The sequence below is a fragment of the Juglans regia genome, chromosome 9 (assembly GCF_001411555.2).
Source record: "Juglans regia cultivar Chandler chromosome 9, Walnut 2.0, whole genome shotgun sequence".
NCBI lineage: Eukaryota > Viridiplantae > Streptophyta > Magnoliopsida > Fagales > Juglandaceae > Juglans > Juglans regia.
In genome coordinates, this window is record NC_049909.1 from 16,604,551 (window position 1) to 16,624,968 (window position 20,418).

General features: G+C 31.0%; 1 protein-coding gene across 2 annotated transcripts; it reads right to left on the reverse strand.

Annotated features, from left to right (window-relative positions):
• Window positions 1-1,003: 1,003 nt before the first annotated feature.
• On the reverse strand, window positions 1,004-3,260 carry LOC109002572 (E3 ubiquitin-protein ligase BOI-like). 2 transcript variants are annotated; one of them, XM_018980369.2, is made up of 4 exons: window positions 2,613-3,260; window positions 2,450-2,538; window positions 1,952-2,310; window positions 1,004-1,828 (listed from the first exon to the last, which is right to left on the reverse strand). In XM_018980369.2, exons 1-4 carry the CDS (start codon window positions 2,657-2,659, stop codon window positions 1,274-1,276), a joined length of 1,050 nt encoding a protein of 349 aa, XP_018835914.1. In that variant the 5' UTR covers window positions 2,660-3,260; the 3' UTR covers window positions 1,004-1,273. The 2 variants fall into 2 exon arrangements, with proteins under 2 accessions (XP_018835914.1, XP_035550174.1); XM_035694281.1 differs by having other exon boundaries at window positions 2,865-3,167.
• Between the last annotated feature and the right edge of the window lie 17,158 nt (window positions 3,261-20,418).

Sequence of the window (20,418 nt, forward strand, 5' to 3'; positions counted from 1 at the left end):
TTTAATTGCATTTTTTACAAGGCAATAGTTAAAAGCTAAAGGAAAATGCACACCTGAACTCATACATCATTCATATCCAGGATATATATATATATATATATTATTGAATAAAAGAATTGGAGTTATTAGGGTTTAATTTGGAATAAAATATCTAGTTGGAATTGAGGATCAACCAATTAAACCTTCCTAAATTGAATCTAGCTATCTGTTGACTGAATAATCAAGTAAAACAAACAAGCCTAGCTAGCCTTGCAAATTCCTCAATTCACATCATCTTTAATAGATTGTAGAAAGTAAATTGAATTTCAAATCAAAATCTCCAAATCCTATTGCTTGAGAGAATTTCACTCTAAAGTTCAAATTAAGTTAACAACTTACACTACATTTTCACTATAATGGATCATTATATGTGCCAAATGCTTGAATCTTAACTGCATTCAATACTTTCACATCTAAACATGTTTATTTCCATTTTTAAAAAAAAATATATCTTTTTTTTTTCTTTTTTGTGGGCATTAAAAAAAAAAAAGTGTAAACCCCAAGAGGCAAGAAATCAGTATATCAAGTACTGATTGAAGTGTAGCATTATAATTTATGTATATGATAACACCCACTAACATGCATGTCCGATTGCTTATTTGCAATTTTAGAGTGTGCACATCCCGCGCATTAGCCAAGAGCTTCATGACATATGACCCAATTCACTAAATGAAAAACCTAGATTTGAAACCCTCTACCCCCATTGTATCAAAAAAAATTTATTTTAAAAAACCCCATGCACTACTTACCATAAATAAATCTAGAATTCACATAAAATTCTAAAACTGCATCTAACATGATTCTTTTAGCTCTAAGAATATATCTATGGCAATTTGACATTGTTCTCAATTATACGGTTTATGGATGATAAAAATCTGAAAAACTATTCCCAGATCATTTATTGCAGAAAATGTGCACACTGGAAACACCCGGTAAAAAAGTATATATGAGGACAAAGTAATTATAAAATAAAAGAATTTCTAATATGAATTAAACTTCAAATAAAAAGAGCAAAAAACAAGGCCACTACCCACGTGGCACATGTACATTAGGGATTTCCACTCCAAGAGAGGGAAAATTAACAATAAAAAAAAAAAAGAACATAATGTAATTCTTATTATACTCAATATTATTTGATTTTTTTCTTTGTTTTGATAGGAAAAAAAAAAAACTGGCATTCATCTGGTCGGGCCTCTTACCGGGCCATGGCTATTGACAATTGGGCTCGGGCCCATTAAGAAAGGTAAACTTCAATGCTGGAACTTCTCAAGGTGAGACAAAGAGGGCAGGCTTGAGCCACTTGGTCACACTCTGTACAGATGCACATATGCCGGCACGGCAACAGAACTACCGAGGCGACACGTTTCCGACACGCTTTACATCTCGGTCCCGATACGACGACACGGTCCGGGTCGATGTACGCCGACCCGGCGTCTTCGACGTAATTGCCCTCTGTGCCACCCACGGCGCACCCCAGCGAGTCCTCCATCCTCCTGCTATCCCGTGCGGGTGATGCACCTCCTCCTCCGCCGCTTACTATGGCCTTCTGGAGCTGTGCCTGGAGAGTCGCGGCCGTGACCTCCTGGGCCTGGGCCTTGGCCTGCCAAACCTGCGCCTCCACGCTAAGTTGCGCCGCGCGTGCCTCCAGCTCGTTGTTCCTACGTGTGGCCTTTTCCACCTCCGTCTCCTTCTCCAGTAGCCTCCGGGCTACCGAGCCCTCCGCTGCGGCCAGCAGCGTACGATAATGCCTCTGCCTCTTCTCTGCTAATGTGCGCCGCAGTTGCTCTCCCTGTGAGCCCGTCGACAAAAAGGGAAAAAAGTAGCTTTTAGAATTCCGTGAAAAATCACAAAAGATGAAAGCAAACCATAAAAATATTAGAAAACCCATTTAAGCGAAGAGAGAAATAAATACCTGGGCTTGAAGGAATTGCTCGATTTCGTCTATCTGTTGTTTGATTTGGGCTGCAACGTCTTCTGCTATTAGAGATAAGAAAGGAGATGATGAGTGGCAAACGTTTTGTTGCTGTTGTTGTAATTGTTGTCGCTGGTGTTGTTGTTGCTGTCTTTGTTCTCCAAAGGATAAACGGAGTCCGGTGGAGACGACATTTGGCTGTTGGATGTTGTTGTTGTTGTTGTGGAGCTGAGAGACGTCTATAAGCTGAGAAGGTTGAGATTGCAAAGAGAACATTGGATTGATATGAGGTGATGAGGAGACCCCAGTACTTTGTGCAACTTCTCTTGCTCTCTTGCGCGGATTATTATTAGCCCCCACTGTGATTCAAGCACAAAGATAGCACATTTCATGAGGTACATGCTAAACAAATTAATCGGAAAATCGAATTTTGTTCAATAGCATAGGAGCGAAGCTCAATTGGGCAGGCGATATTTTTTACTAAAAAAAAAGTCTTACCTCCATTGTTGATGAGTAACATGTGGGATTGATCAAGAAACCCTCCTGGTTGTGTCTGTAATGAATAATCATGTCCCTCTTTTCCGTTTCTACAATAAGGCAATGAAAACAGAGGGTTAGGAGGGAGAGAGAGAGAGAGAGAGAGAGAGAGAGAGAGGCAAACCTGTTTAGGAGGAGAACATTAGAAGGGTATTGAGCCTGGACGGCCATTATAGATGAATAGAGAATGAACGATATTGAATGCTAGATAAGGTGAAGAGCCAAATGGGATAGGAAGGGATGGGATATGTATGAATAAGAGGAAGCCAAGGGATATATGAGGAGAGGATATCAAGAGGAAGTACGGAGCAATGTGAAGGGCCAAGCAATAAACACTAGCACATAACAAGCATGATAGAGAAGGAAGATGCTTCACCTAAAGCCAAGGCGGACTCTTCAATGGGAGAATTTGGAAGAAAAAGAAAAAACTTGGGAAAGATACACCGAGAGAGAGAGAGAGAGAGAGAGAGGGGAATCAAAATGAATATAAGATGGAAATTATGTCTGTTGAGAGGCCACCACCAACATCAATACCACCATCCTTACACTTCTTCTCATCTCTCTCTCTCTCTCTCTTTCTCTGTTGCGCTTTGTTTTCACCTACTTTTCTTTCTCTAATGTTTGCCTTGTTTTGCAGTATATGATTTTGTAGGATTAATATGTGTATATGTTCCTATATATCTATATATATATGACACACACACAGAGAGGGGGAGAGAGAGAGAGAGAGAGTAAAGAGAGACGGAGAATAGGGTAGAGGAAGAGATAGATGCGAGTGAAACGAATCAGTCCAAGAGAGAGACACCTTATTCGGCTCTTTTTCTTTCTGTTTGCTTTCTTTCTTTAGCTTTGCTTCTTCTTCTCCTCCTTCGCGTGGGGTTGGCTTTTCTTGATGACCAGTACTCGTGTTCGCTATCACCAATACCAATATTATTTGCTTCTAGATTATTTATTCATTTATTTAAGAAAATCCCACAAATACTATTTATATTTTTTCCAAAAAAAAAAAAACCCAGCCGATCGTGGTTTGTAAAATAATAATAATAATAATAATAATAATGGAGAGAGAGAGAATAGAAAATAGGGGGGATGATTCGTGAATAGTTTTGTGTTGGATGTTGCCAATGCTGAGCGAGCAAGCGTCTTGGTCTCTGTCTTTTTAGAGTAATTTTACATACAATTATGAAGCGTGTAATTGTTGCGTAATCGTTTTGAAAAAGAATGGAATCTATTATTAAAAAATTAATTTTTTTTATGTAGATCTCATATTTTATTTATTTTTTTTAAAATGATTACGCGACGGTTACGCAATTTACAATTGTAAATATATTTTTTCACTTTTTTTATATGTCCCATGCGAGTACGCGGTCTCTTGCCAGGCCAGCTTTGAGCCTTTGCCCATGCCTCTCTCGCCCTCTCTCCCTCGTATTCCGCAGACTCATATAATTAATTCCATACCAAAAAAAAAAAAGAGGAAGAAGAAAATTTCATGGTCAGGATATTCAGAGGTCGTCTACGACTGTAAGGGTTTATCCCAAGATTTCATAAAAAATATACTTTACAATCTTCAAATTCAAATTATCTGGAGCTTTATATTTGCTCCTCAAACTATTGAAATTCACACTTGTACCCTTAACTTATCAAAAATTAACATTTTGTACCCTCTATTTTAATCTAGAATTTTGTTACTCATCATTCTCGCATACTATATTTTTTTTTTTATTTGTTTTATTCTTCATAAATTAATTGATTTTTTCTATTCTTTATCCATACACTACATATTCAATAAGAGAAAAAAAAAATTATATATGTGTGGTAAGAAAATAATAAATAAATTTTTTCTTTAATATGGTCGTTAATTTTGTTTCATGTTGTCTATTTTTCATTCATCTCAATCGCTATAATTGAATTATGACGATCCAAAACATTAGTTTATGTTAATTTGAGTGTGTAATGTGTCATTTTTTATATTTATTTGGTGCGTATTTTGTCTTCCTACATATATGCCAATTGAAAATGAGAACAGATATTTAAAAAAAAAAAATTGGGATGGAATATTATTGTATAATTTTTATTTTTAATTTGTTACTAAAAATATGCTCTATTTGAAAAAAAAAAAAGAAGAAGAAGAGAGAGATGTATATCGCCAGGTTATGCGCAAAATCATCTTTCCATATCTCCATATTGTTCTCATATTTGTTAAATCATGTGGAGAACAAGATTTTGACTTTTACTTGGTTTTGAAGATTCAAACCAACAGCTATATATATATATATATATATATATATGCTTCCTTTTATTTATGTTTCTTATCTTAGAAAACAAAAGAACAGATCACCCTATAACTCCAACCTAATTGCGTGGTTGTTGGCTGAGTTCTCTCTTTTTTCCTTTTTATGAAGTTATGTTTTTTTTTTTTTTTTAATATCAATATTTCATCTTTGATTTTGTCAAAATATAAACGTAGTTCTTTTAACCTTTCGTCGCGGGAGACGAATGAAATAATATTTTTTAGGAATTTTCTATCGCTATTTTTGTAATAATTGTAACGAGATTTTTGTTGAGAAAAAAAAGTATAGGAATTTACATGCCAACATTTATAATGGGTCTTAATTATAGCTAGACTCCGGCTATATTAAGGATATAGAGATGATATTAGTTATAAGGTAATTACATTTTCTTGGTCATCAATACATGGCATGTCTACGTTTTCATCTCATCTTAGCCGTGTTAATTGGGTTAATTGGTGGATCTGTCTAACAGAATCTCTAGAAATTATGCTTGCCCTTTTCTAGAGCGGGTTTCTATAGGGCAATTCAAGATGGTTTATAGTCTTCTAAACTATTTAATCAAGAGAAGTATTACAGTTACAAATAAATTTATGATAGATGTAAACATATTAACTAACATGAGTCTATATGATATATTAGATCTATCTTTGTAATAAAAATAACTTTACAATCTGACATACTGTATTAATCGATATTAATTTGTGTGTTTACTTTTACAAGATTTGTTATAGCTAAAACATTTATCTTTAGTCAATCACCTTTGTAGATGCCATTTTTTTTTTTTTGTATTTGCTCGATCAAGAAAACCCAAGTAGTAGGAACCATCCTTTTTGTTGCTATTATTTATATTATATGATTTGCTCTTATTAGATGAATATCATCCAAAAATTCAAAGGTTTTTCAAGAGTACTAAAACCAAGGTTTTGAATGCCAGTGTCGTACTGGCCGGTATTTACCGTATCGGAACAGCAATCGGCACAGGAAGATAGATGTTTCGTATCGGATCAAATATCGGTCATTTCAGTGCATTTTGGTTAATATTGGCCGATTTTTAGTGTAATGGCCGAAATTTTGTAATTTTTTTTATTTTCAATATATTTTCATAATTTTCACTTCAATTCTTACATTTGAAGACTATTTTCTTAACTTTTTTAATCCAATTTTCTCGATGACTGAAAATTAAATCCCTACTCTTCTTTTTGTGATGAAGATGAGTGATTTTTTTTTTTAATAGTTGAATTGAGAACTTAAAAGTATCATTAAATTTAAGACTTGCATTGATGTTATTTTAAAATATAATTTATACACATAATTAATTTATCTATATATAAACTATCACAAAATAATACTAATATTAAAATATTTCATTCAAATACCTTAATTCGAAACGAGATTCAAAATTTTGACTAAAAACTGCCTAGTAATGAAGTGGCTATTAATTTAATTAAAAAGGAAAAAAAATGGCAATTTCAAGACTTCTACCAAAGAGCTGTTTTTCTAGACCATATGTGAATGCTAGAAGACGTACGACACCTAGCAACGCAAAGTTGTAGAATTACTACGTACCAAGAAAATGTTTTCCGGATTCATAAAAGCAAGCACTTTGTGGTCCAACGTCCATTATTATGACAATGTGCTCATACATCAAAAGGAAAACCAATTGGTTGGAGATTTACAATTACAAAAAAGTTTCCATTTTGCAAATAATGGTATTAATTATAACAAAGTATACAACTTTCAGTACGAAAATATTTAAAAATAAGTTGAAGAATGATGAGAATGCCACCTAAATTTTGAAGCGAGAAGACGGGAGGCATCGGAGCTCCGTCATCATCGTTAAAGGATGTCGAAGAGGATTTTTTACAATAAAATTTTGTGTGGAGGGTTGAATTTTTCATTTATTTAAAAATAGCATCTTGATATTACAAAATTTGTAAGCAAAAATGGAAGAGTCTCAAGTGAAAAAGTTAAAGAGTTGTGTATTGATGAATGGTGTGATCATCCCCAAAACCAAGAAGGATCTTCAAACTTTAGTTAATGGAGTAGCAAAACAAAAGAAAGAGGAGGCCATCTACCCAAAAAAAATAAAAATAAAAATCGAAAAAGCAGAAGTATTGTGAAAAAGAGTGCTTGAATTTGGCATCACGCATTTTGTCTTTGCTTAAGGTCCCACTTTAGGTCCTCTCTCTCTCTCTCTCTCTCTCTCTCTCAGAGTAATATAACCTGAACGGCAGACACGATTCTCTCTTTCCCAACACACGACTAAAAACCCTTTGTTTTCTTCTCCCTCTAAATTAAGACAGCATTTCCCATCCATTTTAATCTCTCTCTCTCTGTGTTTGATTGTTTCGTGGGTTTTTTGTTTTATTTAGAACATAATTTTTATGCTCAATTTAATTTGATATATAGTTAATAAAATAGAGAGAATCAAATTGTCTAATATTTTTTCTTAAATAATGCTATTATGTCGTCTCATTTTACTCTATCATTTTGACCGCTCATATATTTAATTTTTTTTATACTCGTTTTTTTTACTTACTTTCTAAGAAAGTAATTATTAGTGTATTGATATTTTTTTAAAATGTTTAAAAATATTAAAAAAATATGAATAAAAAAATTAAAAAAATAAATTTTGCCCAAGAGTCACGCCCAATTGTCCCTGTTGGGAGGCAACCTAGCTTGCACTCTTTTTTCCTTTTACCTGCATGCACGGTCTATATGCATTCTGCAGATGCATGCATGTATCAAACCCTTATTATTCCACATTATTCTATAGTTTTTTGTTTATAAGAGCAGGAAAAAAAAAAAAAAACCCAACATGCTGACCATTATATGGTGGAATTTGTACATGATGATCAATCAGTGTTTTAAAAATCCAGATTGAATTGGTTGGCCTCATGCTTATAAGTTCTACTAGCACGTGGAAATATATAATATAACTTTTTAAAAAAAAGTTTTGATATATATATAATTATTATGGAGTAAATTAATAATATGGGTTAAAAGTGAAACCCACATGTTGGTGTAAATAATGACATGCACACAAATATATTTATATTTTATTATTTAAGTCAAAGAAAATTGGCCAAGTCAACTGGCCGGGTCATGTTCTTTTTTTTTTTTTTTCCCGCAATATTCTAATGTTAGATTTAATTAGCACCAGATAAAAATACATGAGTGGGAATAGATTTTCAGATACAGTTATTCTATAATTTCTATGATTAATGGTTTGATCCTTATAAACCCTTCGATCAATCTTGAATTCTCCTTTAATTTTATCTCTTGAGAGTTAAGTAAACTCGTGCTTCGGGCTTCGACCACATCAAATTAGCCCCAAAAGCAGAACTCAGAAATTCGCTCCATCTTATAAAAAAAAAAAAAAACTTTATGCATAGAGTAAATACTTGTAATTTGTTTTGAAATTTGCTATTTATAAATCAGTAAGACCCTTTAAAATTATAAAAAGATTTAAATATGAAGAGAAATGGTATTTTCAGTCGTGAAGTGCACATGCGTCACGCAATCCTTTTAAAAAAGTAAGTAAATACAGGACCTACATTAAAAAAATTAATTTTTTAATAATGAACTCTACTCTTTTTCAAAACGATTGTACTCCGCTTATGCATTCCACAGCTGAATATAACATTACTCAAATATGAATATTTTTTATAGTAATTGATGTGTTATGGTTCATGTCATGTCAATAAAGGAGTTTAAACATATATATTTTTTTAATTTCTTCGATATTTTGAGAGATTGATTTAAATTCTTCTAGATTTTTTTTTCCTAGACAAATGCATATATGACCAATTTAGTCCATAATCATTTGTTTTTATTTTTTGTATAAAGTTTTCCACACCAACTTTACTTGAGAAATTTCTTTGAACCTAATCCAACCATTCTTCCCCCCCACCCATTTCCATGACCCACACACTCCTCCCAAAACTACTTTTTTTATTGCCCAAGTATTAATTCCCCTCCTTCACTTTCCTTTTTTTTTTCGTAGTCTCTCTTTCTTTAGGGTTAAGTTTCTTGGACTTTTGTTTTCATTGGCGTTGCACTATCCTCATTAATTCAGCTCCTCCACCACACGGTTTACCCACTACTACCAATGCTAGCTAGCTCTTTATTCCAAACCAAAACCACTCCTAACCATCCTAATCACAACCTCACATGATATTGTGTGTAGCAACCTTGAATATTATTAAAAAAAATATATCTTGTATACTGATGCGACATATATATATATATTTTCAGTGATTTCAGAAAATTATTATTGAATAAAAAATTATTTAAAATTACGATCGGTTGATGTGATTGAAGACGATATAATTTAAGACGAGAAATTAATAAATAGAATAGGAAGCCGGACCACACATTTATTTATGAAATGTGAGGGGAGAGATTAGAGAACGATGTCAAGTGTAAACACACAAAAACACCTAATATTTGACAAGGCACACATGATCGATCCTGTTGAATCTTGACAACCTTAGAGGCTGCCAACAGCCATGCACCCAATCCGCCGCAACAGTAGTTGAAGATCATGGGATTAACTTATCATGATCATTGGAAGGAAAAAAAAAAAAGAAACTTATCATGATCATGACTTGAAAAATCTCCATCTGCCTTTCTTTTTTCCAAACTTTCTGCAAATTGATTTGGTCCACTAGATTCGTTTCTGTCATTTAATGTCGGCATAAACTCTATAATCCCTACCAAATTGAAAGTAGTAGTTACGGCAAAAGAATTTTCAGTTCGAACCGAAAAAACCGACCGACCGGCCGATCGAAAATGTGTGTAGTCTGTTCGGTCCACTATTTGTGGGATCGAAGGGATTCGGTCCGGTCTCGAGATCTGTAATTTTTGAACCGAACTAGACCGAAACTAACCGAATTAGTATATATGTTTTTTTAAAATATTTATATATATAATATATTTTTTTATATAGTAATTGTATAAGTTAATTATATAATTTTTATCTAATCTATTATCATTAACCATATAAAATATTAAATAATATATGCTATCAATTAATAATGTATCATAAATTATATGATAATATATGTAGATACATAATACATTTATACATACTCTACTATTTACAATTAACTAAAGTAATTAGGTAATTTTTTTAAAAAAAAACCTAAGTGCAAGTAAGCATGAATAATCTATGTACAATAAAATTATTTGATATTTATTAACTATATATAAGATGTACAACATTATTAATACTTATACACAATAAAGATCAATGAAGTCTAAGTTAGTAATTAGTAATAATTATCAACATCATAAACATAATTATAATTAAATATTTTTTAATGAGTTAATTGTATAATCTACATTAATAATTCACTTAATTTTAATAATTTTAATATGTTTTTATTAATTTATTTACAACACAAAAAAGATGAAATAAAATAACAGGATCAGACCGACCAGACCGATAGCTATTGATCCAATCCGATCCTTATGAGAGTTCGATCCTGTCTAGAAGAAAAATCATGAACCGAAGGAGTTCGATCCGGTCCCAAAAATCCCCTCTAGACCAACGGGAGTGGACCGAATTGGCAAATTCACCCCTAGTGTAGTGGAATGCATATGTGGGGATGATCTAGGAAAAAAGTTGATACTTTTAAACATATTCGCGTTTACTGCTCAATAATTTAGAACTTTCTAATAGTTCTATTTTTTAGCTTTTCCTTTCAAAAGATAAAGCTACGAAGCTCTTTAATATATAAGAAATGTTATTATGATCCCTAGTCATTCACTTTGTCACTTGATGTGGCATTATAGCGTCGTGTCACGTGGCTAACTTGTTAAAAAAAATTAAAAACACAAATATAAAAAAATAGATAAAATCTAGAGTTTTAGTCTCATTCTTTATATTACATTGTGGTGCAATGAGCTATATAAATTAGACCGCATAATATCATTACGATATATATATATATGTATATATAATAAGTTCATAATATTTACATAATTCATAATTTTATTTAATATTATTTATAAATTTATAGTACGTATTTTTGACAATTTAAAATAATGTGAGATACAATTAAAAAATATATATATCTCACCATTTTTATTAAAAAAATAACTATTTTTATTAAAAGTAAATCTCAGATTTGATTATCCCCTCTTTAAACTGTACAAATTAATTTCAAACTGAAAAACCATTTACTTTGTGTTCCACCCACTTCATTGATGTCATCGTGGATCTCTTGGACATGATTTAACGTGCACATGGTCGTGCTACTGCAAGTCAGAGAGACCCCTGAATTTGTAGCCAAATCAATTTCATGAATTTTTGCTATTTTATGAATTTTTGCACTTGTTTTTCATTAATCTTTAAAGAAAGATCCAAAAAAACGAATATTCTTGGGAGAAAAAAACAATCAATAAATAGCTATGAATGACTCAACCAAGTGAACGACACGACACCAAATCAATAAGAACTCATCACGGATCCACCTCGAAATTGTGCACCATATATATATATATATATATATATAATAATCGAGACTAAAATAATCTTCTTCTTTTTTTTTTTAATTTTTGAATTAAGAAGAGTAATGATATATGTGTTGAGGTAGAGTTTTATTTATTTATTTATTTATGAGAAGTGTCAGTGAGAGGGACAGGAGGAGGAAGAGGAGGAGGGTGGGTGTGGGTGGTGCTATAATTTAGGAGGGAAAGGGAAAGGGAAAGGGAGGTTGGTACTTTAGTCACAGATTCTGACCATCATAATGCATGTCAGTCACTCACAAGAAGCACAGATTCCACCAAAATAAGACTGAAAGCCTCGCCAGGATAAAGTTGAAGCACCATCAGAAGGTGCGAGAGCTTTCTTTCTTTCTTCTTGTTGCAAAATTATTTTAGCTCATTGCACCTTAAAAATAAAAAAAATATTATAATCATAATTATATAAAAATAAATTTATAAATTATTATATCTTGTAGAGAAATATCATATTATAGAATTATTTTTATTATAAAATATATCAATCGAATTATATAAAATCATGTCAATTTATAAATTCATTTGTAGACTTTTAATAAAATAAAAAATCTTTCATCTTTGTAGTTAAGAAAAAATCAATTTGTAAGTATTTTTTTTATTAATATATTAAACATATTATTAATGTAGTTATTGTCATTTTTGTTAATATAAAAAAAATTAAAATTTTAAAATTTTTTAATAACTGCAATGAATTTCAATAGAAGTTGAGTATGTACTCTGCAAGTTGTAAGTAACATGACTCTTCTAATTATTGTGGACACAACTTTAGAACCATTTCTCATTTATATATATATATATATATGATTTTAATGGTTATTTAATTTATTAATATATGGTTGGGTGATTACTTCATATTTAAGAATATTATGGTACCTTGCCGACAATTGATTGACTTGTGGAATTTGAAGACATTTTTTTATTATTATTTTCATTTGAATTCAACAATTTCTTTTTTAAAAAAAATAAGTATTTTACATCCGTACACATTCAATAATATTCAATGTAAAACATGGAAAAACACTTGCAATTTTTGTCAGAATTTGAGGAAATTGTCCAAAAGGGAAACTTATGAATACACCTAGATATTAAGAGAAGAAACTAAACATAATTAAGAATATTAAAAAATAATATTGTCATAGTCATAAAAAGATTATATAAAAATAATCTCACGAATTGACGTGATTTTATGTGATCTGTTTAATCTATTTTATAATTTGACGAATCACATGAAATTATTTTAATTTATAAAATTACTTTTATATAATTTATTTACGATTAAAATATTTCTCTTAAAAAAATGAACTTAATTTTCCAGACAACTCAAAGTTTTATAAATTTCTGGGGGTCCAAAAATTAAATTATTGGAAATTTGATGTGAAGACAAAGTGGGCCACAAAAGAAAGTTAAGACCCACCTGAGTCGTACAGATTTCATCCATTTGTAATTTAACCACAAACCTCCAAAAAAAAAAATCACATTCTGCTGGCAGCATCGTTGCATTGGCAGCATCATCAATATGGAGCAATTTTATTTTTATTTTTATTTTTATTTTTTGGGTTAAAAAACAAAAGCCATAAATACAGAAAATCAGTGGTCCCTTGGATCTCAGCAGGGTATCAAAATACTTAAAATGCTACTGTACCCATCACATCAAGGCATTACTCATTATTATTATTAATTTTAAATTTTAAATTTTTTATATATAAATATATATTAATTAGGGGGTGAGAAATGTCCAAATGCCTGTAAATAACCACGAATACAAGGCAGGCAGGCAAGTGTATGTTTTTTGTTGCTGCCTAATCTGACACCAACTCGCATAGTTTAAGAGCTGCATGTCTTTGGGACCAACTCTGAGGATTTCTGACTTTTATAACTCTCTTCAGAAACTGATCTTCCATTGTGGGTTGGTTGCACTATTATTTTGTGGTCCTCACGGCGAGGATTCTATATATGAACCTTTTTTTTTTTTCAAGCATAGATATAAGGCTATGCATATATAGCACAATTACTCTTGAATAATAATATACTATTTGATACGACAGAATTTTATAATTATAAAATAATTTAAATTTAAAAATGCTCTTAAAAATTAAATGTGACATGTAACACAATCTTAAGTATTATATATATATATATATATATATGATAATTCGGCATGTAGTCTTGGAAGATAAATAATCAACGCCAAATTTAGATGGGAAATTAATTAATAATTAATCATAATATTGGAAAAGGAAATAATTTGATCATCGGTGCATGAAAAAAAAAATTGTTTAGAAAATTTAAAGATCACTAAAAATATGTAGATCAGATTGTATATATGAAGGAAAATTGAAAAATGAAATATAAAAAAAAAAAAAATCGTTCTATATATTGAAGATCAAGTTTATTGAAGAGTATAAGTGCAATCCTCAAAATGGCCTTCCATCGAGTGTTTTCCGACCTAGAACAAAAACCAAAAGGGAAAAAGCTAGAAAAAACTACGTAAAATTGTTATAGATGATCATAATAATTAGGATCGAAGAGAGAAAAAAAGAATTGTTGAGAGAGAAGATGATCATTGATATATATATATATGTATGTATATGTAAACGACATGAGAACTTATCGATTAATCTTATAAGCTAGCTGTTTCCACTTGTTTCTTGATGATCACGAACAATCCATATGATCATGATCATGAGAAGAATATATTATATGAAAAATAATGCAGAACATTATTATTTGAGCAAGACGTACAGAAGTATAAATTTTGAAAGCGATTCAATCCGGGCTTAATATAAGTTGCATGGAATCACATGATCATGAGCTACGTACCTACTTACGCCACGACGACTACGTACGAACGATGCAAAGCCAATTACCAATTATCTATGATTCTATATATATATATATATATATATAAATATATATGCATCAACCTTTTCATTAATTCTAACCACTATTGCAAGCATATTGAGGATTGAGATCAGGCAGTACGTATATTATACGTCGCCCCATGACTTTGAATTAGCCTCATGCCTTTGATTCTCAACACTTCTTTAATTTATATGCTATCTCTCCCTTTCAAAGTTTCTCCATCATGGGGACCAGATTAAAGTTCTGGGCATTAATGGGTACGTACGTACGTAGGAATCAATCAAGCATTCATTCAACCCTAATTTTAATTGGCTTTGTGTGTGTGTATATATATATATATATATATATATACATTGACCTAATTGGATGCAAACAAGAGAATTAGCATCTGATCATCAATATCTTGATCATCTCTTTCAAAGGTGCCAATGGAATATATATATATAATTTAGCTAATTAATTCCCCCAGCTGGCTGCCTCTTTTTTATCTCTTTACCACTTCTTCTTCCTCGGGGGATGGCACAGATCTAGGTCTAGTCTTTTTCATACCTTTACTTTTTCTAACGTATAATGAGGGCAGCTAGGCTTGATTGATTTGGTTTCTCAATTGGTTTGAGAAATTATAGTGAGGATCAAGTTACTTGGATACAATTGAAAAATCCAAAAGAAGATCAGGAAAATCCCTTTAATTTCCTACCAGTACTCTTGCTTTTAATTAAAACCAAGTTTTATCAATTTTTATTACAACTTCTATGGATAAAACAACATGATCACTTCTTCCGAGACAAACTTGCTCATGAAGTACTTGCCGATAATTTGTATTTTTATATGAGATCAAGTTAATGCTACAGTCATAAAAAAAAATTCATAAAATAAACTCATACTCTAACGTAAATTAATGTGATGCATTAAATTTACTTCATAATAAAAAATTTTTACTATTGATGTATCACGTCAAACTACATTAATTTGTGAATTTATTTTTATAAAATTTCTTTATAACTAAAATATTTCTCTTTTAATATTGGACTCCAAGCCCTCGCCTTCTTTTCTTTTTTCTTTTTTCTTTTTCATCATCATGCATGACTCATTGGCTATTAAAATATTTTTAAAAAAATTTAAGGTAAATGTTGTTTGAAAATGCGTGAAAGGGAAAAATAGAAAAAAGAAACAGACCACTAGCAATGGATTATACATCTACATATTTGCATAATATGACTTTCAATTAGACTGCATTGAATTATGTATATCCAAAAATTTACTATAAATAGTATTTCTACAAATTTGAAGATATACTATTCATTTTCTAAATTTTATTTTCCTACTTTTTTCTCTCTCCTCGCCCCTTTCTCTCTCGACACCAACAGAAACAAATCCTCTCTATCTTTCTCCTTGCTCTCTCTCACGACACCAATGGAAAAAATTCTGAAAAAAAAATAATTTTAAGAAAAAAATAATAATATCCTTAATAATGATTTTCTTGTAGATTCTTTCAAGTTCGTCAAGTAAATTTTTTAAGTTCTCTATATTTATAAGCAAATTTTTTAACGGTACATAAACAATAAGAGAAAAAATTAATTTTTTAATAATAGATCTCATTCTTTTTTAAAATATAATTACACGATATTTACGCATTTTACAATTATATATAAAATTACTCAAACAGTAAACTCTATATCCCCTGCTATAAGCATTAACTTCAAATTTTACAAAGACAAACATGGCCGTTGCCGAAATGTGCAGTACCATGCATGGAAAAGTGGGGCATGGAGCAAATTATTGCCTCTTCAGGAGGGAAGAAGGAATTAATGTTGTTGTACACGTGATTATGAACGATCTCAATAATAATATATAATAAGTAATGTTATATATCACACTCTTATCTTATTTTGATCATACTAAATAGTATATAATATATTTATTATCATTAGATGATAAAAAACTATACAATAAATGATCATTTAATGATGATCATAAATATATCATATCTTACTTAATTGAATGAAAATGAAATGATAGTATATGGTATATAGAATTTTCTAAAAATAAATCTCTTCCGCTTTTTTCTAATCTTTATAAGAATTTTAGTGCATAAATTAAGATATATAGAAATAGATACAATAATACGTACATGAGCTTTTCGATATGTATCATTCTCCGGATATAGAGCTTACAAATTTCAGACCCATCCTCTCATCTCACAATTAATTAGGTGATAAGACTACTTGAGCAAAATTTGTCTTTCGCAAAAGACATGAAATGAATTAATATTAAAATTAAAAATTAAATAAAATATTGTTAAAATATATTTTTTTAATATTATTTTATTTTAAAATTTTAAAAAATTAAATTATTTATTTTATTTTATATAAAAATTTAAAAAAATTATAATGATTAAATGAAATGAATTGAGAGGAATTATGAAAACAAACTATATCTTATTGATTAGTATATATATATATATAATTACAAGAAAAAGATTTATTTGTTGTCCGTTATTTATTATAAAAATGATTATTTTTTTATTAAAATAATCAATTTTTATCTTAAATAATCTTTTTCATTATAAATAAATAACTATTCGATTTTCTAATATTAATTAATTCCCTTTCTCTAGGAAAACGACACATTAATAAAACTTAACCCGTCAGATACACATACCGCGTGCACATGCAATATCAAAGAACCAAGAAGGATGGGCTCTCTCTATTTCTAATGATTCTCACAGCTTTTCTAGTTTATTGTTTCTCAGATTTTCTAAGGAAGAATCCAAAAAAGCTTGGAACCAAGCAGTAGCTAGCTAGCCACTCAATTCTGGTACCTACATGAACATCGATATCTTGGCATTAATCTTCTTCTTCTTCTTCTTCATTTTAATCGCATCATTTACGAAGTTGCATGCACGTGGAAACTCCAAAAAGAAAATGTTTGCATGTTGATCAACCAAAAAAATATTATATTTATATATATATATATATATCAGCATGTCGATCTGTAGGTATTTTGATATTGGTACTGTTCGATGGAATTATAAGCCGCAAACTCATTCATTTTTCTCTTGTTTATTTTTGGTGATTGTTGTTTAGGGTTCTCGATGGGAGAAGGCTTTTTTCCATGAGAACTTCTGGCTTGATCATCAGAAGAGCTTTTTTCAAATTATGGAAGTCATTTTCGTACGTACAAGCTGGTAAGAGTACTGATATGTTTGGCTCTCGTCATTTTCTGAAAAGAAAAAGAAACACCCATTTATTTTGTCAGGGAAATGATGAGATTTTTTAATTAAATATGCATACCCCCCTCGAATCATTATAACAAATAGAAGCCATGCCATGCCATGCCATGCCAAGTAGGGCATTGATATGTAAACAAGTTCAAAACAGAGGAGCGTCATGAGGGAAAGTTGTTCATTTGATATATTAATATGTCATTTTCAAGCTGGATGATCATCCAAATTTGACTAATCTAATAAGCCTCTAAGAAATGGGTAAGTAGAAAGTCTGACCTTTGGGTGGTTTAGGTTAGCTTAAGTTTGGGTAGTGAAGTGATCTTAAATGATATGTAAATAATTAATAATAATAAAATATTAAATAATAATAAAAATTATATAAAAATAATAATTAAATATTAAATAATAGAGATCCCTCCACTTTCTAAACACAGTCTATTTAATATTGGGAGGGAGTAAATGGAATCCATGACAACACTAGTACTCAATGTATCACCCACCCACCCACCCGAAACTAATCCATCGAAAGGAAAAAATAAACAACACATTTTCCAATGAAAAATATATATATATTTGAAATTAACTAGACAGCATAACACGAAATTCTTCCATGTATTCACCTGTACCCCTAATTTATTTTCACGTGATGAAATCAGATCTACTATCTTTTAAACTTAAAATGTTAGAAAGTAATGAAACTAATCGTTTAAATTCTTCAACACCAATTAGAAACATAGAATAATAAATAAATACTGATTTAAACAAGTACTCGAAGCATTAACTTTTATTTTATTCGATATATATTGAGAGAAACTTGAAATATAAGACAGATTCATTGATATATAGTTTAATGAATAATAAGATGATCAGGTAAGTGGGCATATTTATAACTTTTAGATATCGAGAGATCAGAGATGTTATGCTTTGCTTTTGATCTTTTGCTTTTGTTCCATGGCCTGTATATTAGATCATCTTGAAGATTGGAAGATAGCCACAGGTACTAGAGATGATGGTGAGAAGGCATGGGTGTTATATATATATATATATATATATATATATATATATATATATATATTATACTGCTGCTGATGACTTTCCCACAACCTCAACCAACATTATTAAGAAAAGAAGCTGACAAAGGAAAAGTCTCCTTCCTATGTAGAGTACAACCTCAACAGTCCATGCACACCACCCCCCAACCCCACCTCTCTTTAAAAGTTTATGGTATTGGTGTCTGTATTTTTCTTTCCTTTGCCTCCACGTTGTCTACCCTTTTCCCTCTTGACCTTCTATCTGATGCTATCATTAACTCATGCCACCTCTCTCACTTATTTGGCACATCTTCCCATTTCAAATCTCCTTTCCCTTGCCTCCCTGATCTGATCTCTCTAGCTAGCTAGCTAAGGATTGCCCACCTACCTCAGTTAAAAAATAAATAAATAAGGAAAAGGGTAATAAATTAAAGATGGAGATGATGACTTTTCTTCATTGAAATCTCTTTTCCAATCTCGATGATTTTGTAAGATGACCTTGTGCATGTTTCAAACTTTGTGTTATAGGTAGGTTTTCAAAACCATTTCTACACAAATAAATCTCATTTACATGTCATGCACCATACCCATTTGTCAATCTAATAGATTACAAACAAGTCATCTTTTTATCATCAGGATCCTCTTCTTGACTATGCATGCCAAATAATATGGGTCCAGACCTGTAATCCATTACTTTTTTTTATACTTTTTTCCTTTAAGTGTCCTATTGGTTATAATGGAGCTATTGTAGAGCGGGGGCTTCTGTCCCTTCTATTTCTTGCATAATGACTAAACACAACTCTCTCTCTCCCTCATCAAATGTGGGTGGATTTCTCCCTTTCGAATCCAAAGAAAATTAGAAAAACAGTAAGAATTAGATCAGTTCAAGAGTAATTACACATGAGTTATTCTAGTCTTAATTTATTCTGTAGAGCACACTATTCAGATCAAGGAGACGTATGGATTCGAAGATGACTTGAGATGAGTTGAGATGAGTTGAGATGGATTGTGAATAGTAATGAAATGAATTGTAAATAGTAGTGAGATTTGTGAGTTAAAGTTGCTGAATAGTAATGAATAGTAGTGAGATGAGTTGAGTTGAGCTGAGATGAGCTAAGATGAACTGAGATGACTTGCGAATCCAAACTGTGCCTTAAATAGTAAGAATTTTCTTTAAATTAAATTACATCATATAAATATTTTATTAATTATTATAAATTAGATAATAATTAAAGGGGTTGTATATTTTTACCAAGAACCAACTATGGAGGGACCAAATGTTTTTGGGATAACCAGCTAAGAATCAAATGGAAAGCAAGGTAGGTAGGTACGTAGCTTTAGCACTCGGTACCATGTATTTTCTCCGGCCTTCTTTTTTTATTCCACCGTCGAGATGTACACATTGCAGTACACAAAAAACCGAAATTGACATATGACAAAACAGCTTTTGGGTTCACATGCACACTATAATTGGGCTAAATTAATAGGACCAAAGGAAAGTAAAGGAACGCTTCTTCTCTTGTACCCAATCCATTCACTGTTTCACAGACAGACCCCTATTAATCCTCCTCTGTTTTTTTTTTTTTATTGTTGGCAATTAGTAAGCCATTTACTAGAATAAAAACAATGGGGTATACTTCTTTGTACTCTTTACCCCTAAGGGACCCAATTATTTTTTTCCCCTATTTCTCTTTGCTTTGGCTGTCAGCAATTATGGAATTGGTAGGAATTTGAAATCAGGCACATCATGTGATCTACATATGTCTTTGGGAGACATGAAATTCAAAGCACTTGTACCAATTTCTAGTGCATTTTATTTCGATCCAAAATTATTACCCACTTTTTTTTGGTATTGGCAACTTTTATTGTTACCTAATTTCTCTTAATTAAGATTGATTGTGTAATTGTGTTTTTTGTAAGTTTTTTTTTTTTCCCTTATTGCCACCTCTGATCATTTTAACAACCCATTTACATAAGTTAAGCATGCGTGTT

Coding starts and splice junctions, on each gene's coding strand:
- LOC109002572 (XM_018980369.2), bottom strand. CDS start 2,659: ATGGCCGTCCAGGCTCAATACCCTTCTAATGTTCTCCTCCTAAACAG. Junction 2,539..2,612: donor AATGTTCTCCTCCTAAACAG/GTTTGCCTCTCT, acceptor GCCTTATTGTAG/AAACGGAAAAGAGGGACATG. Junction 1,829..1,951: donor AGCAATTCCTTCAAGCCCAG/GTATTTATTTCT, acceptor ACGGGCTCACAG/GGAGAGCAACTGCGGCGCAC.